Genomic DNA, 23699 nt, shown 5'->3' with positions numbered 1-23699 from the left:
CTCTTAACTTCATCACACGGTGGTCCCTCTCCCCCTCCATTGGCCCAGCTTAGCTCTGCGACATTTCAAAGCGAGTGGCAGGTACCAGAGTGCTCCCTTTCCTGCAGGGATCCCCGACTGCAGCTCACCCCTCAGAAGGGCACTCCCCTAGTCAGGACACCCCCAGATGCTTCTAAAGACCTACAAAGATCATCACCCTGAAGCTCTGGGGTGGGCGGTAGCTGCAGACCCCATATAGAAAGAAGGGTGCCAGGCAGGACAGGTGTGTCCATAAAATTGGGATGACGGTGTGAGCAAAATGATATCCAAGAGAGGCCGGGCCAGGTCAGCCAGAGCTAGCCAGGCCGTCCGACTGTCCCCCCAGGCACCAGACAGTTTGCGCCGAAGCTGCCTTGCATAGGCCTCATCCTCAGGTGTGGGCTGGGGCCATCCTTGCTCCTGGGGGGAGAGCTCAGCCCCCGTGGAACCTGGTCGGCAGCCAAGCAACCCACAGGGAGCCGCCGAGCTGGCTCCAGCCTGCCCCTGGCGCCTGTCTCCCTGCACCTGCGTGTGCTCGTCAAGGCTCAGCTCGCCTGGCCCTTGGCTGCCCTGAGCAGGGCCCAGGAACCCTCAGGGTGGGGGTGGAGGTGGGGTACTCCTGTGTGGGGGCACTCTTCTCTTCTGCTCAGATGTCCTTAGAGAAGGAGGCAGGAATCCTAAGGTGGCCACGGGCCATGGGATCCCCTTCCCCACCACTGCAGGAGCAGCCTGCCCAGGTGGGGGCAGGGCAGGGGGCACCCTTGCAGCTTGCCCAGAGTCCAGGGCTCAGGAAGTGTAAGGTTGCTCACCTGACCCTCTGTCCTCTCTGTTGACATCACCCCAGAAAAGGGCCCAAGCGCCTGAATCCTTGGAGGGTTATAGTTATCTTTCTATCCCCCTTTGGGCATTTAGAACCCTCTTTGCAATGAGTATTTCATTCCTACCCCACTCTCCAATCTTCTCTCCCCAACAGCCACCTGTCAGCTGGGATCCTACCCCCAGGCAGAGCCTGGAGAGGCCTCAGGGTGGGGACCCCAGGTCCTGGCTCCAGAGCTCCCAAGCACAGGCACTCGGGCTTTGCTGGGCCATGGTTGGTCTAGGGCACCCCCACCCCTGCTCCACCAGGACCACAGGGGTGATGGCTGATGCCAAGGCCACCCAGGCGAGCTGAGGAAGGAGGCGGCCGGCGTGGGAGGAGCCGAGCCTCAGCCTGCCCCATGCCCCCCAGCTCCAGGCCAGAGACTGAGCCTTTCTCTCAGGGTTCTTTCCAGGGTTGCATTGTTGAACAGGGTGCTGCCTAAGGAGGCGCAGGGCTGTGACAGGAACAGGGAAGCACAGCTCCTGACCCCAGGGGCTGCCAGAGGCCCGAGGCTGGCAGCCACACCCCCAGTTCTGAGCCGGCCTGCTGTCCCAAGGTGGGCCTGGGTGTCCGGGGAGGGGGTGGGGGAAGGTGGTGTCCAGGGTCCTGGGGAACCAAGGCACTGCCAGGGTTCAGCGCAGCTGTGAGGTTGGCTCCCAGCTCCCCGGCCCCAGGAAGACAGGCTGGGCTGGAAGCCATGGCTCCCAGCGCTCAGAGCTGTCCCATCTGGTGACGGGTGCTGCTCCGGCAGCTCCTTCCTCCCAGCCCTCGAGGACTGCCCCATGGCATCTGTGAACCATGCAACTGAATCACCATCAGGCCATGTTGCTGCCTTCCCATCTGGCCTCCCCAGGGGCCTGACCCCAGCCCTCACCTTCTCACTGGAACCTTCTGTCTCCCCGTGGCCCCCTCCCCACCAGCCTCTTCTGTGCTCAGAAGGCTTCTCTCTGCCTCATTTGCCCCCAGAGGCTTCTGCTCTGTTCTCTCCTTTCTCTACCTCAGATGGTGCTGCCTTCTCACACCCAGCCCTCCAGCTGAGGCCTGGGGTCCCTGCTCCCTCTGCTCAGTGACCACGCCCTGCCCTGCCTCTGGGTCCTGGCTATGGTCAGACACCCCTGCGGGCAAAGCCTGCCTGAGGCCTCCTAGGGCAGTTCCCACCAGAGATGGAGCTTGGCTCTGAAGGGGCAGAAAACGTGGGTTTAGAAGAGGGAGCCCGGGCAGGGGGCGTTAGCACTGGGGGCAACCAGCGAACTGGGTGGGGGGTGCCTCCCAGCCTTGTTGCTCCTCAACTCCCTTAGCCCAGGAAGCCCCTGTGCCGGCCTGCGTCCTGCTTAGGGACCTCCCAGGGTTCAGCTCTCTGGGACCCCTGCAGCCTCACGTATTTCCCCTCCAGAGCCCTGGGTGGGGTCAGTGGCAGCTCTCTGAGTGGTGGGGAGGGCCGGTGGGGGGCCCTCTGGGAAGGCATCCCCCGCTGCCTCTCTGCCCTTATCTTGCCCTGTTGGATGGCCAGCCGGCTGGGAGGAGCCCGGGAGGCGTCCCTGACCTTCAGGGGGCTATAAACAGCTCGGCCTGTCAGCACTGCTAGGCGCTGCCCAAGAAACAGCACGAGGCCTCCAGCGGCTTCAAAATTCCAGGAATTGCCGGCACAGCTACCCCAGAATAGTCTCGACCTGTACCCCTCCTCTTCTCCCTCCTCAGGGACCCTCTGCACGCTGGGTCTGCGTGTACAGTAGCTGGGAGAGCCACTAAAGCCAGAAACCCAAACCAGCAGAGGGGCCAGCAGGGCAGAGTGCAGGGCACCCTGGGGATGGAGGCCCCATTTCTCCCAGCAGCCAGGGGTAAAGGCTTCCCACCAAGTTGCTCATAGAAAGCAACTGTCCCCACGGCCAGGTGCACTGCCTTTTCTCAGGTGACACAGCCAGCGGGACAGAGGCACACACGCACGTGCTGCTTCCATGGACTCGGGGAGCTGCTCCCGCCCCGGCTGCTCCCACCCCTCCCCCACTTCCTGGAGAACTGGCGTGCAGGGTGGGGGGGTGCGGCACAGCTCATGTTGCAGGCCCACGCACCTGTCTGGGTTAAATAAAGGCATTCCCCTCCACCCTCTGAGTCCCTCTTCCCTGTGGGTCCTCAGACTGAGACCCACTGGACAGAGGCTGCCTCCTGGCCCAGGGTGAGGCCGTGGCACCTATGGGCAGAGTAGGGTAGAGGTGGGGTTCTCCTGTTCTGCCCGCAGGTGTCTGAGAGGAGGAGAAGCAGTTGTATCTGCAGCTGAACCTGAGTTCCCAGCCTGAGTCAGAGAGGCGAGGGCAGGCATGGGCATTAGGGGTCACCAGGATTCCACCCAGAGCTGTCTCTGGCCTGTGAGGGAGAGGGAGTTTGGACACCTGGGTGAGAAGAGAATCCTGGCTCGGGGGTACAAGTCCCCCAGCTGGGAAGCAGCAGGGTCTGCCTTTGCTAGCTCCTCCCCTCAGCACCATATACCCCGGTGCCCTGCGGCAAAGGCTCCGGCCAGGATGCCCGAGCAGCGTCCACTGGCCCGTGGTGGGAAGCAGGTCATGGCTGGGATGGGATGCGGTTCCCCTGAAGAGCTCTGGCCCTGCCAGCCTGTGACAGGGGGACAGAAGAAACTTGCCCCAGAGGGAAACACCACCGCCAGGGAGGCTGGCGGGGCCGTGTGTCCGTGGAGCCTGCCTGGTCTGGAGCAACAGAACCCAGGATGCCAGCACCCAGCATATCAGCGGCCCACCAGTGGCATTTGTCAAAGGGCCGTGGATCCAGGGGAGGGCTCCAGCGGCCAGTCCAGCCCGCTGTGTGGCTTCGGTGATTTGGAGCATGGCCCTGAAGGAAGTCATCATACCCATCCCCGCCCCCCGCCCCCATCGTGCCCTCCCCAAGATGTGGCTTCTATTTTTAAAAGTGCCCCAGGCCTGGGCTCCAATGCATCCCCACACACCCCCTCCCCGCGGCGAGGACATTTTCCTGCCTACTGCCTCCATGCTGCCATTTAAGCCCCTGGGCTGCCAGGGCCAGGTGGTACATAGACCCTGGGTGAGGTCATTGGCTATCCTGGGTGCCACTGAGCCCGGGGCTATTCTGTACCCACAGCATGGGGCAGACAGCACACGTAGGAGGCTCTAGGGTGGTGGGTTTGGGGGACATGTGGGGTCACAATTGGGCAGGGGACGCCCCATCACGTTCCAGGAGGAGACGTGCACCATGGCGGGGGGTCTGGGGAGGAGGGAACCAGCGGGACTCAAACAGCCCCATGTCACCACCTCATTAGGCAAGGTGTGCAAGGCTCTGGGCATCTTTCACGTCTGGGACCCTGTGGTCTCCAGGGCAGTAGGTCTGGCGGGCGGCGACTATGGTGAGAAAGAGCCAGAGCTCCAGCTGAAGGGGGAAGGGCCAGACATCTCCCCAGTCACAGCCAGGCCAGCAGCGTCCCGAGGAGCATAGCTCTGTAGGGTGCTCTTGAGTGGGGCTGCTTCTTAGGGAACCCCAAGTGCCCATGCCAGGTTCTAAAACCAAGACTGACCCTCTGCCCCCTCTGCCCCCTCTGCCCCCTCTGCCAAGCACCTTCCCAGCCTTCTAGGCTGCCCCCAGCCCAGGGCGAGTCTCTGCCACCCTGAACAAGAAACAATTCCCCTGTTACCCTAGATAGGCAGCACCCCAGACACCCCTGCCCACACACCACCCTCCAGTGCAGCCTGGTGGCCTCACCCTGCCCCCTCGTGCCCAGACCAGCCCTGCCAGGCCGCAGCCACCAGACGGGGGCTGTACGTATCCCTCGTGGGTGCCTCGCACTGCACCCTGGCCTTGGGACCTCCAGCCTCAGCTCTGTCTGGCCTTGCTGGTCAGTCCCTTTAATGGACACAGACACACTGAGCACCGACTACGTTCAAGGCCCTGGCCCTGGCCTAGGTGCCGGGGCCAGAGCAGTGACAGATCTTCCTCTACAGGACATCTGGCTTCTGGCCTTTCTGACCAGGCTTTGGGATCAGGGCATTGTCACCCAGACAACCCCCAACACTCTGTGCCACCCCCAGCAGTGCTGTGCTCAGTCACAGGGGCCATTTCCCCAGGGGAGCACTGGGGACCAAGACAGGAGATGCACAGGCAAAGCAGCCTTGAGGGAGGAGGGAGGAGCTGAGGCAGGCGCGCAAGGAAGGGCGAGGTCCCTGCAGCCCCAGGACCACAGAGGCAGGAGGGCCGGTGTCTCAGGTCTGGGATGGGATGGGTGCTGGAGTCCAGGAACTCATCCAGCCCAGCCCCACGCCACAAGAGCAGGGCAGCAGGGTCAGCAGTGCATCCACTCGCCAATCACCTACCCTCTCCATGCCAGGAATGCCCGCCTCCCAGGGCAGCTGCCCACCTCCAGGGCAGGCAGTCTCCTGGCTGGAGGGGGCGGGGGGGGGCACCGTGAGCCACCCCACAGCAGGCTTGGGAAGTCTCTGAACTCTGGTCCCCTGCCTGCCCTGTAAACTCAGCCTTTCCTTCTCCGCTCAAAATACCCGCCACCTGCTCATGATGTCACGCGCCGCTAACAGACCCGCCGTCTCAAGAGAGCTGACACTGGCTGTGGCCAAAACCAGCAGAGTGGACCAGCCCTCAGGGTGGAAACAGGGAGGACAAGACAGACAGACAGACAGACAGGCGGCCTTCTTGGAGTGCAGCCCACCCCTCCAGGTGCCAATCTGTGGGCTGTGCACACTCACCCTGGAGATGGTCAGGGGCATGTTGAAGTCTTTGCCCCCCTGCAGGCGGAAGCCCCAGGGCCCTGGCCCGGTCAGGGTCACGCTGTAAGACATGCTGGTTCCCACGGCAGATGCCCCTGTGGACAAAGGGGAGAGACGGTCGCGTAAGGGGACACTCACGTACCCCACCTCCCCTGCCCAGACCTCTGCCCCAGAACCCGACCCCCAGTCTTGCCTGCTCCGTCCCTTGCTGCCCGGCCAGGCAGTGGGGAGCTCCTGAGCGGCTCCTAAGAATAGCTGGGAGGGAATGCCATCGCCGCTGATATCTGCCCTCTGCTGCACCCATAAATGGACTGTAACCCTACACTGTGCCCGCCCGCCCGTGGCCTCCCAGCTGGTCCACCGTGACTCACACGGCTAATATAGCCCCTGGGGAGGGGTGTCCGGCACCCAGCGGGCAGGAGGGGTGGCCTGGCCAGGTTAGTGATAACGCTGGGGCCTTGTGGCTCCCCCTCAGCCTGTGCAGAGCCCAGCCACTCACGTTCCACTCGGCCCGACCCTTCCCTGCCCGGGAGACCGTGGACTGAGTGCTCACAGGCAGGGGCTTTTCCACTGGGGTCTTGGCTGCTCTGTGCTCTCCGCTGGGGTCTCTGAGCTCGTGCCTAATGTAGCACGAGGGCCCTGGGGGTGCCTAGGACTGAGCTGAGCCTCCACTGGGGGCTAGCAAAAGCTTTGGCTCAGGACATGGGTGACTGGCCCAGGGCTGTCCAGCATTGAAAATGGTCATCATAGTTAGCAGCTCTGGATCTGGCCACGCTCAGCACAGGGCCCTTCCCACCATTATCCCTTTGGGTGACAGGAGGCTGCCACCTTGGCCCACGGAAACCAAGGCTCGGAAGGCTAAGTGACTTCTCCAAGGTCACACGGGGAGTGGACCCGCGCCACACTGGAGCCTGGGCTCACGCCAATGGGACTCCCGCCAGACAATGGGGCTCCTAGCAGCTGCAGGCACCTCCCACAACCCTGGACCTAAAGGGTTATACTCCTGCCCATACTCCTTGGCCAGGGTCTGGGGGCAGGCCTGGGGCGGGCCAGGCCCACCCACCCCCTGCAGGCCCTCTGGGGGCCCAGCTGGTTATTCCTGGCTCTCCTGCCTCATTTGTGCCCTGGAAAACTTGACAGCAGCATGGAAAGCCACAGCTGCCAGTTCTGCACGCCAGGCCCCCGTGCCCTTTCAGCAGGAATGGCAGGGACTGGGCGGGGGGACAACAGTGACAGAGAGAGATGTCATTTGCTCAGCTGCTGGGACACAGGGCCAGAGGGGCAGGGAGAAGAAGCCAGCAAGGTACGTTCAGCGCATACCCCAGACAAAGCGTGTCCTGGGTTGGGGGCCCTGGGTCCCCCTGGGACTCCTGCCAGTGTGGTCTTGGGCTCACAGTGTCCCTAAGAAGCCCTTCCCCAAAGAGATCCCAGGCCCTGTGTGGTCTGGAGACAGCACAAGGCTCACCCTGCCCCCCCCCCCAGCTGGGGAAACTGAGGCTGGGAAAGAGACAAGCGGGTCATCTACTTGCTGGCCCCCCTGAGCATTCTGACCTGGGCTGGCCCCGAGGACACAGTCACTGCCCAGCTGCCAGCCCCCCAGCCTCACACCCCAGGCCTGCCACACACAAGGGGCATGGCCGGGGCCCCTACATTACAGCGCTGTTTGGTAACTTGCCCAAAGTCACAAAAACATCAGGTGGAAGAAGCTAGGGAGGGACCTGTGTTCTCTCCCCAAGCTCAGCACCTCCCCTGCCTTGTATCACACAGACCTGCCTGTCCTTCGAGCCCTGGCCTGGCCCCGGAGGCCAGCACCACATCTCTCCCCGCTATGTCACCCATCCCTAGATCCAGCCTTGTCCCCTTGCCTAGGGGTGTCCATCCTGCGAGGTTGGGAAGGACCGGCCGCAGGGGAGGAAGGAAGGTGCAAAGGGAGTCGTGGGTGAGGCTGTACCTGAAGCTGCAGACTCTTTTTCCCCTGGACTCTGGCTTGCTCCTGCCTGACGCTCGCCTCTGGGGAAAGGGTGGGGTGGCAGGAGGATGCTCTTAAAAGGGGAAAGCCAGCCTCCCTCCTCTGCCTCCCCTGGGAGGCCAGAAGCCAGCCGGAGAGCAGCTGGTACCCGTGGACTGGGCGGAGCTCAACAGCTCACTGGGGAGAGGGGCCCGGCGTGCCTGGCCTTGCTCCCTCCTCTCTGCCTCCCTGCAGTTTGAGGTGGGCCCTTCGGGGGAGTGAGAGACCCGCGGTAGGGGACAAGGGGAGAGAAGGAAGAGAAGCTACTGGAAGCATCAAGGCCAGGCCCTGGCTCTCTCCCCTTGCAGCACCAGTAGGTAGAGACTGTATTTGTCCAGGAGATTTTGTCTGCTTTTTATTTTCCCCACGTCCGGTAACAGCCACCCAGCCCTGGGAGGAACTTGGACCATTGATGGGAAACAGAGGCAGATGCAGTATGTGTGTGCTCAGTGCGCGTGCACCTAGGCACCTAGGCACCTAGGGTAGAGCGTGCCTGCCAGAGCTGTGTACATGAGGGTGACCACAGCAGGAACCGTGTGCAGGCAAGAAGCCAGAGGGGCGGAACTGCTCCCGTCACAAAGTGAGCCTTGTGCTCAGCTTCCCCTCCCGGCAATGGAGACCATGCAGGGCTGGCCTTCCGGGGCCACTGAAGTGCCCGGCCCCGGGGGGCACAGACTGGTGGAGATGCCTCCTGCATAAATAGCTGGCATGTCTCCTGGAGCTGTCACCATTGTCATCGCGGGGACAATCACAGCACACAGTGGTTTGAGGGGAGGTGGGGAGGTGGGGGACAGGACGGCTGTTCAGCTGGGCCCAGAGTGGGTGCTGCTGGCCAGGCTGCAGGGTGCAGGGAGGGGCTGTGAGTGCAGCTGGGTGCAGCGTGGAGTCACTCTCGGAGCTTGAGGCTCGCAGTCATCCTGGGTGTGTGTGTGTGTGTGTGTGTGTGTGTGTGTGGTGGGGGGCGGACGGCAGGGGGCTGTGAGGAGGGCGCTAGACGTGCTCCAGAAGAACCAAAGGACGTCCTAGGTCCTGGGGTCCAGGCAGGGGCGCAGCCTCTTGGTCTGAAACAAACAGCACACATCCGTTAGCACCAGGAGTGCGGTTTGAGTCAAGGGAGGTTGCCGGAAGGGCTTGGTTGCATCCCAGGGTGGGGCTGGGCCCCTGGGAGACCAAAACTGGGTACAGGGGTCGGCAGAGTGTAAGCTCTGGGGCGCCCGGCTGGGGACGGGGCTCCTTATCACCCACTCTCCAGTGCCTCTGCTCTCTCCCCTCCTCCTCGCCCCTCCCCCAGGGAGACCCCGAGCTACTCACCCTTGCCTGCCCTGCAGCACTGCCTCCTTTAGGCTCACACTACAGGCTGACTGCTTTCACCCAGGGCCTGCCCAGGCCACTGCAGAGGGGCCTGGCCACCCTGCACAGCTGACCCAGGCCCTCCCGGGCTCTCAGTCCCACAGGGGCAGATCTGGAAACCCCGCAGGCCAGCAGCTGCTCAGGCCTGTCCACTGTGCCTCCTGCGCCTCCACCCTTCATCGATGGCCCCCATCCCTGCCACCCCCGGGGACACTGTGGCTGTTCCCTGGGTCACTGAGAGGCATCCAGTGCCTGTCACAGAACAAGCTGAGCTGCCTCTGGGCTCCAGCCTTGCACAGGCTGTTTCTTCAACCTGGATGGCTCAGTGTCCTCCCCTCCCCCAAGGCGGCCCCACCATCTCTGCTTCACAACCACCTTCCCTGGGGACCTTGGGGACTTGCCACTGTTCCCGGCACCCTGTGTGCTCAGACCGGTGCTTATCACGTGTTTGCTGACTGCTGATGGCCCACGCTTGCCCAGTGCCCCAGCCTAGCCCAGTCTCCCCCAGGCACTGCGTGTGTCATTGCTGCCTGGCCAGCCTGGGGGCCACGGCCAGGCCTGTGTCCTATGCACCTCAAGCCTAGGGCTCTCAGAAAGGGAATGCAGGGAGCAGCAGGGACCACCCAAGTGCAGAGCGGCCCAGGGCTCCCCGCTCATGGACACACAGAGGCTCGGCATTAGGGAAAGAAGGTGGGAGCCAGGGAGCACCCAGGGGCCTGTGTTGCAGGGTGAGAGGAGGGCAGGGTGGGGCGCTGTCAGCTGAGGGGAGGGGCTGCCCGGGGTGCCTGTGCACACACATTTCCAGCGTTCCGGAATGCGGCCTTCTCTCATCCCCATCGACATTCCGTTCCATAGGCACTTGGGCTGACAGCTGGCTTTCTTTTAATAGCCACAAGCATTCTGGGTGACACGGATCCCGGGGCATTCGTGGTGAGCATATACACAGCTCGCAGCCCCCACCCCAGCCAGTCCAACCTCACTCAGTCACACACATGGTACAGAGCAGACGCGCCAGAGCCTGCTCTGTCACGTGTCCTGGGATGTCACAGGGCCAGAGTGTGTGTTGGGCACGTGGTCACACACACACACCCCTAAGTTACACACCTTCATGAATGCACACTCTCTCACACAGCCTTCAACTGCAGCACCTGCCACCTGTGTGTGCATTTACACGCAGACACACCCGAGAATGGCCACAGATCGCAAGCCATGCTCAGAGTGGCTCGGACTCACAGAGACCCCGGGTGGGCAAAGAAAAGGCGGGGCGGGGGGTGGGGGTGACTCCCAGACAGCAGTGGGAGCCTGCCCCTAAGAACAAACCCCCTTTTTCCTGGCCACTGTCTTGGTAACTGGCCTCTGCTCTACCCCTCACCCCCACCCCTTTTACAGATTGGCAGGTGCTAAGTCAATCACCTTCCTGGGCGTCTCAGCTTCTGGTCCCTGGCGCCTGGGAGTGGCTTTGATTTCCCCGTCCTCCAGGCCCTGACCACAGAGGTACCGTCCACTCAGTTGCAGGGCAGCCCCCCATGCAGCTGCTGCCTCGGTGTCTGTCCAGCCCTGGGGAGGTGGAAGAGTGACTGTGAGGGGGGAAGGACAGTCCTCAGCCTTGCTCCTGTCCCCTCCCCGACAGGGACCCGTGGCATTGCTTGTCCCAAATCCCTGTCAACTGTGTGCACCTGTGCCAGAGTATGTGTGTGTGTGTGTCTGCACCTGCATGCCTGCCTTCCTGCACCTGGGGGTGTTTCTATTATGAGGTGGATGAGAGGTCTTCATGAGGGTCTATATTTGATTCACTCTCCGTTGTTCACTGCAATGGTTCAGGGAGGGGAGCCCAGCCCATTCTTCCTGGAGCCCTTGGGAGGAGATGGCCAGTCAATCTGGCAGCCCTGGCTCTAGGTGAGGCCACAAAGGGCCCTATAAGCAGAAGAAAAGGGGCTGACACTGTGGCATAACATGTTAAGCTGCCTCCTGCAATGCCAGCATCCCATCTGGGCACTGGTTCAAATTCCGGCTGCTTCACTTCCTATCCAGCTCCCTGCTAATGTGCCTGGAAAAGCAGCGGAGGATGGCCCAAGTTCCTCTGGCCCCTGCACCCATGGTGGGAGACCCAGATGAAGCTCCTGGCTCCTGTCTTCTGCCTGGCCCAGCCCTGGCTGTTGCAGTCATTTGGGGAGTGAACCAGTAGATGGAAGAGTTCTTTCTGTCTCATCCTCTCTCTCTCTTTGTAACTTTGCCTTTCAAATAAATAAAAATAAATCTTTTTAAAAAATAAATAAATGGCAGAAAAAAGGAAAGCAAAAGCACCAGGGACAGGAGCCCACAGTGCAGGGGGACACAGCGGGTGCCAGAGCTATGGGCCCCAGGAGGTTTGACAGGCCGGTTCCCAGGCCAACACCCTCTGTGGGGTCAGTATCCACCATGGTCACGCCCCTACCCCTTGGCCGGTGTGATCTAGAGAGGTGGATGGCCTGCCCAAGCCCTGCAGCCAGTGCTGCTTGCCCTGCAGCCTTCTCGGCTCCCAGGCCCGGGGGCTCAGCACTGAGGAATCGGGGTCCCTGATCTGGCGGCTGCCACGTCTCCTGGGGGCCCATCTGGGCCAGGACACTGATCTTCTGCAAGAGACAGCCTGCACTTTGGAAGACAGGTTCACTCCCGGCCCTACCCCTGGGTGCCCTCTCTGGTCCCAGGGCTCCTGATGGTCAGGGAGGATGACGTCATGGTAGGGGGCTCCCCAGGGTCCTGAGGGTCCTGAGTCCCCCTCCCAGAGCCCCGGGCCTGGCTGAGCATGGGATGGCGAGGACCCAGCAGCCTTACCACCTCGCTCTCGGAGCCCAGGGACTCCTGGCGCCTTCGGCCTGAGATCCAGCTGAGGTCGGAGGCCTGGCTGCTCAGGGTGGAGCGGTGGGTGGAACGGTAGCTGAGGGAGGGGCGGCTGTGCCGGCCTGACACGCCCAGCAGCACCCCCAGGCAGGGCAGGTGCTGGGCGATGGCCGCCCTGAGGGGCCGCACGTCTGGTTAGGATGAAGGGATTGGTGGACAGACACAGGGTGGGAGGGGAGGGGTGGGGCGGGCAGATGGACACAGGCCTAGGATGGTTGGACAGAGAGCCACTGGGGAAGAGGGGAGGCTTAGACGTGGGGTCCATGAAGACAGCCACCCAGGTCATGGGAGGTGATGAGGATGGACAGACAGACGCAAAGCAGATACCAACTGGCTCTCAAGCTGGTGGGGATGGACAGACAGACACACTGGGGCCGGGGACCTGGAGGAGAAGCTTAGGGTAGCAGGGTCAGCTGTTGGACATCGGATCCAGCCCTGGCAGGCTTGGTGCCAGCCACATCTCAAGGAGCAGCTGGGGCTACACAGGCTGAGGCCCTGCAGCCAGCTGCAGAGGGTACTGAGCAACTGACACCACCAGGCCAGCAGAAGAACAGGGGCCTATGGGAGAACTGCCATCCTGGCCGCCAGACACCCAGCTCTGAAGACCCCAGAGTTAGCACTGGGCACTGCCCTGGGAGCCCTGACTGCACTCCAAGTCAAGCTCCCAAGGAAGCTGGGGCAGGGGAGGGGTCACACCAACTCCAGACCCCACCCAGGGTCACCAACATGACACCGGCCCCTTCCCAATTCACATATGAGACGGGACAGGCCACGGCCCTTGCTCCCACCTGCAGCCCCAGGCCCTCCATGCCTGTGGGTGGGTCCTGGGGGCTGGAAGGAGGGCCCACCTGTACTTGGGATGCGTGATGGCGTAGATGATGGGGTTGTGGATGGCAGAGGCCTTGGCGATGACAGCCGGTACGGAGTTCATGTAGGGCGACAGGCTGTGTGCGTACCTAGGACAGAGAAGGCGCAGCCGTCCCCCCAATGAGCCTTCTTCCTCTGGCCCAGACCCAGTGTGGCCCAAAACAACACAGCCAAGTCAGCCCCTAGGGAGGGGCCAGCAGGGCCAGGGAGGATTCTGCACCCAGGAGAGTGGGGGGAAGCTGGAGGTAGTTGAAACTGAGGCTCGGGGAGGAAGACATGCCCGCTCGTGGGGGTTCCCTGTCCCAGAGTCCAGCCTGGGCTGCCCCCCTTGACCTTGACCCTGGCCCTGTGACCAGCTTTTCCCACACCCCACTCCACCCTGCTGCCCACTGCTCCTCTGCCTCTCTCAGAAAAAGCTCCCAGCAGGGCCTACACAGGAAGATCCTGTAGCCAGACAGGGGCAAGCTTCAACAGCTTTCACTGTCTACACCCACTCAGCTGCAGGTGCCAACGTCCCCAGACTCTAGCCATGGAGCACCGAGGCCATGCCTGGATGTGACAGCACCCCTGGCTGCTACCCGCCCCAGGCAGAGGGTACCAAAGCTTCAGGGAGAACTGCGTGTTCCCAGAGGTGCTGGCAGCCCTCGGACCAGATCTGGTGCAGCCCAGAGCTCCCTGGCCTGTGCCCAGGGGTCCCCAGGGCCAGTACCCCCTGGATAAACTGTCCCACACAAGGAGAGAAGAAGGTTGTGAGGTCAGAACCTGGGCTTGAGGGTTGCTGGCTCCATCAGGCCATGAGGGAGGGGCGGCCCAGGGTTCCCTGCACCCACCACGCAACCTTTCCCCCACCCTGGCCTTGAAGCCCCTACCCACCCAGCAAAGGCCACCAGTGCCACAGTGGAGTACGGAGCCCAGGAGAGCAGGAAGAGAAGGATGACCAGCAGGGCGACCTTGGCCATCTTCCACTCGCTCTGCAGCCGCCGCCACTGCCGCCGCTGCGGGGACTCGTGGCTGCCCTGGCAGGCCCTAGGAAGGGTGCACAGTGTGCTCTGACCCTGGTCAGGCAGACTGAGTGCCAGGGTCACTGCTCACATTGAGGAACCCCCACCCCTGGACTCGGGGAGATTCAGAAGGGATCACCCAGCGCAAGCAGCCCTGACTTCCAGGAAGTTCCCCACTACATCCAGCCTCAGCTCCTCGCCTGTGATGGCACCGGGGCTGTCTTCTCCACCATTTCACCCGTACCTAACAGCAGGTGGCTCAGAAGTAGGGGTGCCACTTCCCGAGGCACCCTCCAGCCCTATAAGCACATGCTGCTTAGCTTGTCTCGGCCTGCCTGGAGCTGGGGCACTCCCGTGGGTGGGTGCCAATGAGTCCTGGGGCAAGGGCCACCCTGGCTGAAGAGGCCCAGCACTCACCGGCCTGTCTCCCGGATGGCCCTGAAGATGAAGATGTAGCAGTAGACGATGACAAGCAGGGGCAGGAAGAAGACGAAGCAGAAGAGAAGCATGGTGTAGGAGCGCACGGACGGCGTGAAGGTGACGTAGTCCCAGGAGCAGGACGTCAGCAGCCCCTCGGGCACGTAGGCACCTGGGAGCCCGAGGCAGGAGCTCAGACCCTTGGGCGGTGCCACCAGAGCTCCCTGTCCAGCAGCAGTTTTGTATGTGGGGTTCAGGGTCCCTGAACACACACCTGGCCCCCTGCACCAGCCCCGCCTGGCACAGTGAGGAAGCCCAGGCCAGTTGGGGAGCACAGAGGGAGCTTTCTGAGCCAGTTCTGCAGGGGGTGCAGGTTCGGGACGCAGCAGGCAAAGCCCCCGTAGCGCATGCTTGTGGTTGGAGAAGAGGCCTCACTGTGGCCCCCAAAGCATGCCCCCCAAAGCTTCAGCTGGTGGCCTGGTCTGGCCTTTCTCCCCTCTGTCCTGTCCACACAGACCTCGCTCGCCGGCCCCTGCCTTGTCTGACTTGTCACTGCACGCTGAGCAGCAGATGCACCTGTCACTTCACCCCACCCCATATTTGGAAATGGGCTGTCCTGGTGACCCTCGGGCTCCTGATAGGGCAGCCTCAGTTTCCCCTGCTGCTAGTCAAGCCCCCCGAATGTCCATCTGACCCCAGGTTCAAGTGGTCCCTGGGTTGTACCCACCTCCCTGCCCCCCCACCTGGACCAGTTCCACCTCCCTCCCCTTCAGCTGCCCCTCCCAGCCCATCTGCTCCTTCCCCAACGCCACAAGCCCCCACTTACTCCAGCCGAAGAGGGGCGGCAGACTCCAGGCCAGGGCATAGAGCCAGACCCCGAGCAGGACCAGCCCTGCCCGCTTCTTGGACACCATGCCAACGGCGGCCAGCGGGCGTGTGATGACCAGGTAGCGGTCCAGGGCGATGGCCGTCAGTGTGATCATGGAGCTGATGCCAAAGAGGGCCCCACAGAAGGCATAGAACTCGCAGCCTGTGGGCACAGCCGCTGCCCTGAGTGCCCAGGAGGGAGCGTCTGGGGCCGGAGTGCCCTCAGCTCCTCCCTCCCCCAGGACAAGCGTCTTGGCCAGGAGGGCGGGGGCCTCAGGACTGATCTGCCCCTCCGGTTCATTCATGGGACCCGTTCTCTGCCTGCAAAGAGGAAGTCTCCCCTCTTCCTCTGGGCCACCCCCCAGCGTGGGCATCCCCCCTGTCAAGACCTCCCTCCCCCTCCAGCAGAAAGGAGCCCCCAGTGTCCACCTGTCTCCCCGAAGAGCCACCGCTTATAGAGGCTGCTGGCGAAGAAGACGGGAGCCTGGGTAAAGGACATGAGGAAGTCGCTGACCGCGAGGTTGATAATGAACATGTTGGCAGGAGTGCGCAGGCCTCTGCTCCTGTGAGGGTCGGGCGCCATCAGGAGGGGCTTCCTGTGCAAGTGAGCCTCCCTCACCCCGCCACTATGCGTGTGCACACATGCCCATGCGTGTGTCCCAGAGCCACATGCACACACGCACATGTGGAATCCACACACGTGTGTACCTCAGATCCACACATGCACATGTGGAATCCACACACATGTATGTCTCAGACCCACACACGCACATATGGAATCCCACACATGTGTGTCTCAGACCTACACACACATGCGGAGTGCACACGCCTGTCTCGGACCCACACATGCACATGTGGAATGCACACATGTGTGTGTCTCAGACCTGCACACACACATGTGGAATCCACACACATGTGTGTCTCAGACCTACACGTGGAGTGCACATGCATGCACAAGCAGGCATGCACGTGTCCCAGAGTCACACGTGCACACACACACATGTGTGTGTGCAAACAGGCACGAGCTGCTGGGCCACAGACGTATCCCACAGTCCATCAGGGGCCAGCTGAGCAAGTCCTTGGGAGCCAGGCAGTAGGGGCTGAGCGGGCACCCCCAGGACGGCTCCCTCAGACCCAGGTGGCAGAGCAAAGCCTCTCAACCACTGCTGAGGCACCCAGGGGAAGTGGTGCTCGGGGGCAACAGACCCTCCTCTCGCCCCCTGCATTCCCTCTGCAGGACTCACTCTCTCCTTGGATAAATCTCTCCAGGCCAAGGTCTCCCTAGGGACTTCTCCCCAGGCACCTGCCTCCATGTGCCCGTCCTCATTCTCCTTCCCACGTCCCATCAGGCCTGGTCCTGCCGGCACAGCTGTCTCTGCCACCCTCACCCTCAGCGTAGCTGGTGACTGTGACCAAGGGCTAAGCACCTTCACAAGCCTTTGCAACGACTCCTGAGAGAGGCATGATTGTCCCCATTTCCAGATAAGAACACTGAGTCCCCCATTCACAAGGTGACCAGCTCCAGATCACAAGGCTGTTAGTGGCACAGTCAGAATTTAAATGCTGCCTTACAGGGCAGTGCACATGTGTGGAGTTACACAGTCATCCTTTGAGTCCTCAAAGTAAATCACAGCTCCAATTGACAGACCAGAAGAGGGAGTTCAGAAAAGTCAAGTGACTGGCCCACTCTTTCCGCTCATAGGTGGTGGAGCCAGGGGCTGTGCAATCCTAAATCTGTACCCACTTCTCTACCCGTCCATCTCAGCCATTCAGCCTGCCAGGGGTCAGATGGGTGGGAAGCAGCAGATTGCCAGGGGTGGCTGCAGATGGGTTTGAGCCCCGCCCCCAGGGCTGCTGTTCAAGGCAGATGGAAGACACCCCTGGGGCAGGTGACAGGTGAGCTGAGTGCAGGGCAGAATAGAAAATCCAAGGGTTCTTGGAGGCACCTGCCTTCCACAGAGAGGATGTACCATGTGCCATTCAAACTGCCCTGGGCCAACTTTTGTTTCTTTTTTCTTTTTTTCTCCCCCTCCCCGAGCTTGAGAATCAAAGCCCAGGCCTGAGACTACAGAGGGCTTGCATCTGACCTCCCCTGGAAGTCCCAGCATCATCCTGAACATAGCTGGTGCCGTCATTCCCACCCTCATGTTCTGCCCTGTGCCAGCCTCAGTGCCCTGGGCCCGCCCCCACCAACCAGGCACCTGCAGAAGGTATAGATGACTGTCAGATTGCCCAGCATCCCCGTGAGCCCCACCAGTAGGATCACGGTGCCCAAGGTGTAGTGGGCGTGGTCTGGAACATCGACAGTGGGGAAGGGGACCCAGGCAGCCTCCTGAGCCCCAGGGGCCTGTGGAGAGACAGAGCGACGAGCATCACATTAGCTCCTGTCACTTTCAAATGTAGCCCAAAGCAGAGCTAGGGTCCCCAGCAGGCAGGTGGGGAAAGTGAGGTGCTGAGTGGCCAAGGCACTTGTCCACACAGCTAGCAAGTGGCTGAGCTGGAATTGAACTAAGGGTCTTCCTACAGTCAGGTCCAGCTCCTCTGCTAGAGCTCAGAGGCAGACGGCGTCCAGGACTGGGCTCAGAGCAGCTGCTGGAGGCCGGTCGGACAGTCACGTGCCTGGCAAGCAAAGATGTGGCTGGGGTGACCCCAGCTTTCTCCAGGGAGAAGGCAGGGCCAACCCCTAGGTGTCTCCCTCCCTGCTGTGTGGACTCCGTCCCAAGTGCCTAAGACGGTTAAGGGCAGTCAAGGTCTCTGTAGACTGCGGGGTGGTGGCATTGGGCGGAGTCCCTCTCCTAGGCAGTTCCACGCCTTCCGTGCCTCAAAGGAGAAATTGCCTTCTGCGACCGGCACACCTGGCTGGTGCTGACCTTGATGCCCGGCATAGGGGGCAGGGGTAGGAGAATCCCTTTTAGAAAGGGAGCCGAGGCCTCCCGGGATCACTGCAGAGAGGGGAGCATGGCGTTTTCCCCGTGAGGTCAATACGAAGGGCTTTGAAGCCATTGCAGCCCCTTGCCAAGGAAGGGAGGTGGACCAGGCTTCTTCATGTCCCAGGGGTTCCTGTAGCCCCCAGGGCCTTCCCATTCTGTGCAGGACCTGGACCAACATCCCAGCGTTCAAAGGGCGCCCTCGGTCCCCCCCCCCGCCCCGGTAATGGTGGAGTTGATGGGGTGTGGCCTTGGGGCTCTGATCAGGGCTGGGGCAGCAGCGGCTGGTGCCCTGCTCTGGGCTGCACAGATCCAGCGGCTCAGGGTCTGAGGGCCCTGCCTTTCTCTACAGGGCATCAGACCAGACTCTGATAGCAGCCCAGGGCAGGGCCCTTGTCCTCAGGGTTGGCCTGAGAATGCTTTCTCTCCACCTACACCCTCTTCTCTCAGCCGGTTCACCTGGGGCAGGTCCAGAGAGGGCCAGTAGCAGGCCTGAGGAGCTGCAGCCAAGCCCAGATCCCTCCTTCTCCCTGTCAAAGCAGGAGGGCAGCAGGAAGCAGGGAGGAAGGCACTGTGCATGCACGCGCTCCCCGGGGCTTACCGTGGGGCTGCTGGGCGTAAGCTGGCCAGGGCTGGAGATGCTGCTCTCAGAGCCGTCCCACCTGCTGGGTGGGGCAGCTGTGCTCCTAGGCTCCTGGGCTGGTCCGGGAGGGACTCTGGATCCCCAAGGAGAGTTCATCCTTAGGTGTGGTGGTCCTTGCTCGAGGCCACAGAGAAGTCACGGGCATGGGGAGCTCAGGACACACGCTGTGCCAGCCTCACAACTTCCTCCATCCTCAGCACCCCTGCTGGGTCTGCCTGTGCCTGTGTCTGGTGCAGACCCAGCCTGATGACCGTGCGATGCCAGCGAAGCGCAAAGGAGCCAGTGTCACAGTCACAGAGACTCACAGCTCCTTTAAGTAGTGTGCTGGGGGCTGCACAAGCTCAGTCGCTCCCAGCCCCAGGCTCCCACAGACCCAGACCCCTGGGTGTCTGTCCAGGGAGGTCTGATGATGGTGGTGTGAATGTATGCGTGTGTGTGTGTGTGTGTGTCCACACACGCATGTCAGGGGACACTGCTGCGCTTGGCTCCTGGGCACTGGGCAGAAAACTTTACTCTCCTCTCCAACAACTCCTCTTCTTTCCCTCACCAAGATCAGCCTCTGCCGTCCCAGGCACCTCCAGGGCTATTTGTGGGCAGGTGAACATGTGGAGCTTGGCCCCGCCATTCCCACAGTGGCCTCGCCTCCCTCTCTGGTCCTTGTGAGCCCATAGCATCCTTTCAACATTTTAAAATTTGTTTTCCCCTTCCCAGCAGGTGCTGACCAACCCTAGGACCTTCCCCTGCAGGTCTCCGGCTCATGCAGGCTCACCCTGGCATGGGTGACACTGCCCGACTGGCAGTGCTGTCCTTAATGGGAAAGTGGACACACCCACAATGGCTTTCAACTTTGGGAGCCTCTGCGCTGGGAGCAACCCTGGGCCAGTGCGCAGCTCCATGAAGCACCTGCACCCCCTGTCCCACCCACTAGTTAGGGAGGATGCAGGGGTAGCTGCTGGCACCCACGCGGCTCCATGGCCTTGTTTTCAGGCTGAGCACTAAGCTCAGGCGCCAGGCAGTCTGGGTGCGGCTGCCAGCAGCGGGGGGGTGGGGAGGGCGCCAGCTGACAGCACCTGGGGACTTGACTGCAAGCTGGATTCGCACAGTAGGGTCAAGTTCAGGGGTAGCTTCTTGCCTAGAGGAGGGGACAGCAACCATGGAACCTACCCAGCTTGGGACTTGGCGACCAGGCTGGCCTGCCCTGGGACCACTACAGACACTCAGTCCCTCTGGTCACCCAGTCTGCTCCTACACGGCTCCCTGTCCCGTGTTCTGGGCTTCATTTCAAATATCACCTTGTCGCAGCCATCAAGGGGATGTCCACACCCTCCTGGGCACCCTCTGCAGCACATATGGGGTGTCACTTACAGTGAGCATCGCCTGATTCTCTGTGTCTCCCGCCCAGAATGACAGACAGGGCTGTTACTCTCACCTCTGCAGCCCACCATCCAGCAGATCGCCTGGCACATCATACCAGGAAATGCAAACCTTCCCTGCCCCCAGCTTCTCAAAAGTGTGACCCAAGGATTGGTGCCATCAGTGTCACCTGGAGCCTGTTTGACATGCAGGGTGCCCAGACCTGCCCACACAGATGATCCATCTGGATTCTTCCAAGGACTTTAGGGTGGGTGACAGGTGGTAGACAGCTGACCTTCTGGACACTGAGATGAGTGACAGCAGGACACAGTGCCACTCCCAAGGCTGAGGCCATGAATCCAGGGTTGAGATTGTCAGGCAGGTCCCTGGGTGGGGGAGGATGGGGGGCTCTCTAGAGCCAGGCTGTGGCTGCTGGACCGACCCCGCGGTGACTGAAGCAGGGCCATGGGTCCTCCCTCGCTCTTGTCTTCTGCAGGTGCCTTGCCATGGCCAAGTCTACCTGGAAGCTAAGACAACTGGTTGGACATCGTTCCCAGTAACAAAGCAGAGTCGGGAAAGGGGCAGCTCTGCCCCGGTGTGACATCTCCCCATCCCTCGGCAGCCAGTGGGTGATGGCGCCCCCCACCCCCACCCTTCTGCAGTTCACTTGCTCCTTGATACCCCCACCGCAACCTTGGCTGCTCACGGAGGTCCCCTGCGCCCAGGGGTGTGGCTCTGCCTAGTCCACGTCTGAGGTGCCAGGGCACAGGTGAGCTCAGTCTGGCCTGGGAGGCTCCTGTCCATCACATTCTTCCTGCCCTGCCCCTGCCCCAGCCACCCCACACACACAGAGGTGGAGGGAGGGGCTGAGTGAGCACTGGGGACCCAGGGCCCCTGCCCGAAGCTCTGCTCTTCACACCTTGCTGGTGAGGCAGGAGGTGGGAAAAGCTTTGCAGCTCCCTGAGGCCTGGTGGTGAGCAGAACAGGGAGTGTGAGAGCTGAGAGCCCTTAGGGCCGGGTCGGGGCAGATGTGGGGTCCTCCCTTTAGGGGGCTGGCACCTCAGCGTCCACAGAGCCCCACGCCAACTTCACTTATGGGCCTGTGGAGCCCCTGGATTCCTGTCCTGCTGAGAGCCTTCTCCAGAAACGCTGATGGCAGAGGCAGGCAGGCAGGAGGCTCTTGGCTCCTGTGTTTCTTCATTTCTGGCCCAGCACCCAGGAGTCAGGTCTCCCTGGCCAGCCTAGCCAGCCGCCCTGGAATGCCTGCCCTGTGCCAGGCCCTTCAGTGCTAGCCTGGGATCAGCTTCCCCATCCTGAGCCTGGCACAGGCTATCTGGTTACCCAGAGACTCCTGGGAAACTCCTGTGAGCTGTTGCTGGGAGAGGATTGTATGACTCAACCACCTTAGTCCTATAGGCACCTGGCCAGCTGCTCACCTGGGATCTGGCAAACTCTGTCCCACTGGGACCCTCCTCCCCATGGCTGGGAGGAGGAGCTAGAAGTACAGAAACTCAACAAATCCTTCTTTTTCTGCTGCCTATGCTGTAGAACAAACAGCCCTGCCCCTTCCCCAGCCCTAGGTCTAGAGACACGCCCTCACCCCTACCCTCACCCTGTGTTAGCCTGCCCACTGGGAGTCAGCCAAGTGACCCAGGGGTCCTGCTGATGGCCGAGGGCATCTGAGATCCTTCCGATCCTAGTGCCCGGCCACCCTGACCTCCCACTCCAAGATGCTCCCATTGAGTTCCCTGCTGTGCAGTCCGTGCCAGCTCCCAGGAGGGGTGGAAGGTGGCACAGAGTGAGACTGCTTCCTGCCCCACCCCCCAGAGCACCTGTTCCACCTCCTGGTTTTTCACTGGTGGCACTGATATCCCTGACCTAGGGGCTGACCCTGGGTGCTCAGGGCCGTCCCCAGTGCTGGTGCTGCCGACCTGCGTGTGGACTCCCAGGGAGTCCAGTCTGGGGAGCTCCAACATTGTTCCCTCTGAGTGTCACACATTTGTTAAACCCCTGCCGCAGAGTGCCACATCCCAGGCTGGCATCCCACCCCGTGGCTGCCCTGAGCAAGCTCGCTGTAAATAATCGGGAGGGTGACACTGTCCCAGCCTTGCCCCAGAAGGTGGCCTGTTCCTTCCTGAGCTTAGTTAACAGGGTCAGATGGGAGGGGCAAGACAAAGGAATTAGGAAACAAGAGGGTAGAGGGGAACATGAGAAAGGCCCAAAGAACAAACTTTGATCTGAAAATTGACTACACACCCAACGGAAGCATGTGGGTATAAAAAACACCCACCCAGGGGGCGGTCCTGTATTTCCCGTACCTCACTCTGGCACACCCAGCGGCTGGTCCAAAGCAGGAGCTGGCTACTTGGGGCCTGTGCCATTTCCTTGTTTGCATCCAGATCGTTACGACTGGAGTACACATACCCAGGGACTGTGTACTTTTTTTTTTTTAGATTTATTATTTATTTAAAAGGCAGAATGACAGAGAGGAAGAGACAGGGAGAGGTCTTCTACCCACTGGTTCACTCCCCAAATGGCCAAAATGGCCCCAGCTGTGCTGATTGGAAGCCAGTAGCCAGGAGCTTCTTCCGGGTCTTCCACGCAGGTGCAGGGGCCCAAGGACTTGGGCCATCTTCTATTGCTTTTCCAGGCCATAGCAGAGAGCTGGATCGAAAGCAAAGCAGTCGGGTCTCAAACTGGCGCCCATATGGGATGCAGGCAGCAGCTTTACCTGCTACGCCATAGCACCGGTCCCAACTATGTACTTTTTTGACCTTTTGGTGACAAGCTGGGACGGCAGGAGAAGCAGTTTTAGTCCTCAGTGTGTTTAGGTGGCGGTAACCAAGTGTCCCAGGCGTCCCTGCAAAGTGGATCTGTCTGAGCAAGAGAGGAAGCCAGCAGGCCACCCACTTCGATTTCTGACAGCTCGGAGAGGCGGGAGGAAATCCACAGCAAACACCAGCGATGTTCCCGGTAAAGACCCATTCCCACATACAACAGTGTTTCCAGTCTGTTCTGTGACCACCCGCAGCCCTTGTTTCTCTGAGCCGTGCCTGGGTAGCACTGGAAGGGCTCGGCAGGAAAACCCTGCCTTCCAGTTTTATTTTGGTTTACCTTCGGGTGTGACTGTAGCCGAGGCAGCTCTGCAGGCAAAACCCACAGCTGTGAACAGGGTAAACACCACGCCCCCTCAGGCTGGTCTGGTCCACCTTGGCTGGTGGTCCAGCTTTGCCTCTGCTGATCCACCTAAAGTCAGGACTTCATCTGAGGTCTTAGAAATCACCATTTGGGAGACACAGACTCAGATGGCTCTGAATCAAGGCCCCCCGGAAGGTACGGAAAGTGGGATCCTGTGCGCTGAGAAGCCACCAGGGCTGTGAGACTGATAGAGGATCAAGAAAAGGGTGAATAAACAGGAGGTGAGTGTCCATTAAGAAAAAAAAAAAAAAGTCTGATAACCTTGCTGTGGGTGTTGAGCCTCTGCACACAGGGTACCTGTCTGAGTCACTTAGGTCATTCCGGATGCCTGTGGTCAAAGGGTGGAAGTGACCCAAGTTCAAGTTGCACGCAGCAGCTGGATGGTTGATAAGCTCTGCCTCCTATTGACCTCCGAGTCACTGGGAAAGGCTCTGGCAAAGCCGCATCAAAGTTTTCACTATGATTTCCTTCTTATCTTTGTTTTTAAAAAATGCTAGTAATGACCATGACCAATAACTTCCTTTCTTTTCCTTTTTTTTTTTTTTTTTTTACAGGCAGAGTTAGACAGTGAG

The 23699-nt window shown here is 61.1% G+C and overlaps 2 protein-coding genes and 1 long non-coding RNA gene across 11 annotated transcripts in view; 1 reads left to right on the top strand and 2 right to left on the bottom strand.

Annotated features, from left to right (window-relative positions):
* The window catches only part of LDB3 (LIM domain binding 3), a 62226-nt gene extending 56256 nt beyond the window's left edge, over positions 1–5970 (bottom strand). For all 9 annotated transcript variants that reach the window (XM_070057993.1, XM_002718353.5, XM_002718354.5 and 6 more), the window contains exons 1-2: positions 5810–5970; positions 5596–5711 (exon numbers count right to left, since the gene is read on the bottom strand). In XM_070057993.1, coding sequence (XP_069914094.1) covers positions 5596–5688 — 93 coding nt within the window. In that variant the 5' untranslated portion in view covers positions 5689–5711; positions 5810–5970. The remainder of the gene's footprint in view (positions 1–5595; positions 5712–5809) is intronic.
* A 774-nt stretch (positions 5971–6744) lies between these two features.
* On the top strand, positions 6745–11251 carry LOC138845409 (uncharacterized). Its single transcript, XR_011382505.1, has 2 exons — positions 6745–6919; positions 11006–11251. It is a non-coding gene; the product is annotated as an uncharacterized lncRNA (long non-coding RNA).
* Positions 7954–18996, bottom strand: OPN4 (opsin 4). Its single transcript, XM_070057995.1, has 10 exons — positions 18535–18996; positions 17208–17353; positions 15436–15569; positions 14966–15169; positions 14140–14311; positions 13595–13747; positions 12703–12810; positions 11789–11969; positions 10388–10531; positions 7954–8685 (listed from the first exon to the last, which is right to left on the bottom strand). Exons 1-10 carry the CDS (start codon positions 18670–18672, stop codon positions 8647–8649), a joined length of 1419 nt encoding a protein of 472 aa, XP_069914096.1. The 5' UTR covers positions 18673–18996; the 3' UTR covers positions 7954–8646.
* Between the last annotated feature and the right edge of the window lie 4703 nt (positions 18997–23699).

The sequence above is a fragment of the Oryctolagus cuniculus genome, chromosome 15 (assembly GCF_964237555.1).
Source record: "Oryctolagus cuniculus chromosome 15, mOryCun1.1, whole genome shotgun sequence".
NCBI lineage: Eukaryota > Metazoa > Chordata > Mammalia > Lagomorpha > Leporidae > Oryctolagus > Oryctolagus cuniculus.
The sequence above is the reverse complement of the archived record's forward strand: the minus strand, read 5'-3'. Positions and strand labels throughout refer to the sequence as shown.

Coding starts and splice junctions, on each gene's coding strand:
- OPN4 (XM_070057995.1), bottom strand. CDS start 18,672: ATGAACTCTCCTTGGGGATCCAGAGTCCCTCCCGGACCAGCCCAGGAG. Junction 13,748..14,139: donor GCCATCCGGGAGACAGGCCG/GTGAGTGCTGGG, acceptor CACCCTTCCTAG/GGCCTGCCAGGGCAGCCACG. Junction 12,811..13,594: donor GCACTGGTGGCCTTTGCTGG/GTGGGTAGGGGC, acceptor TCTCTGTCCTAG/GTACGCACACAGCCTGTCGC.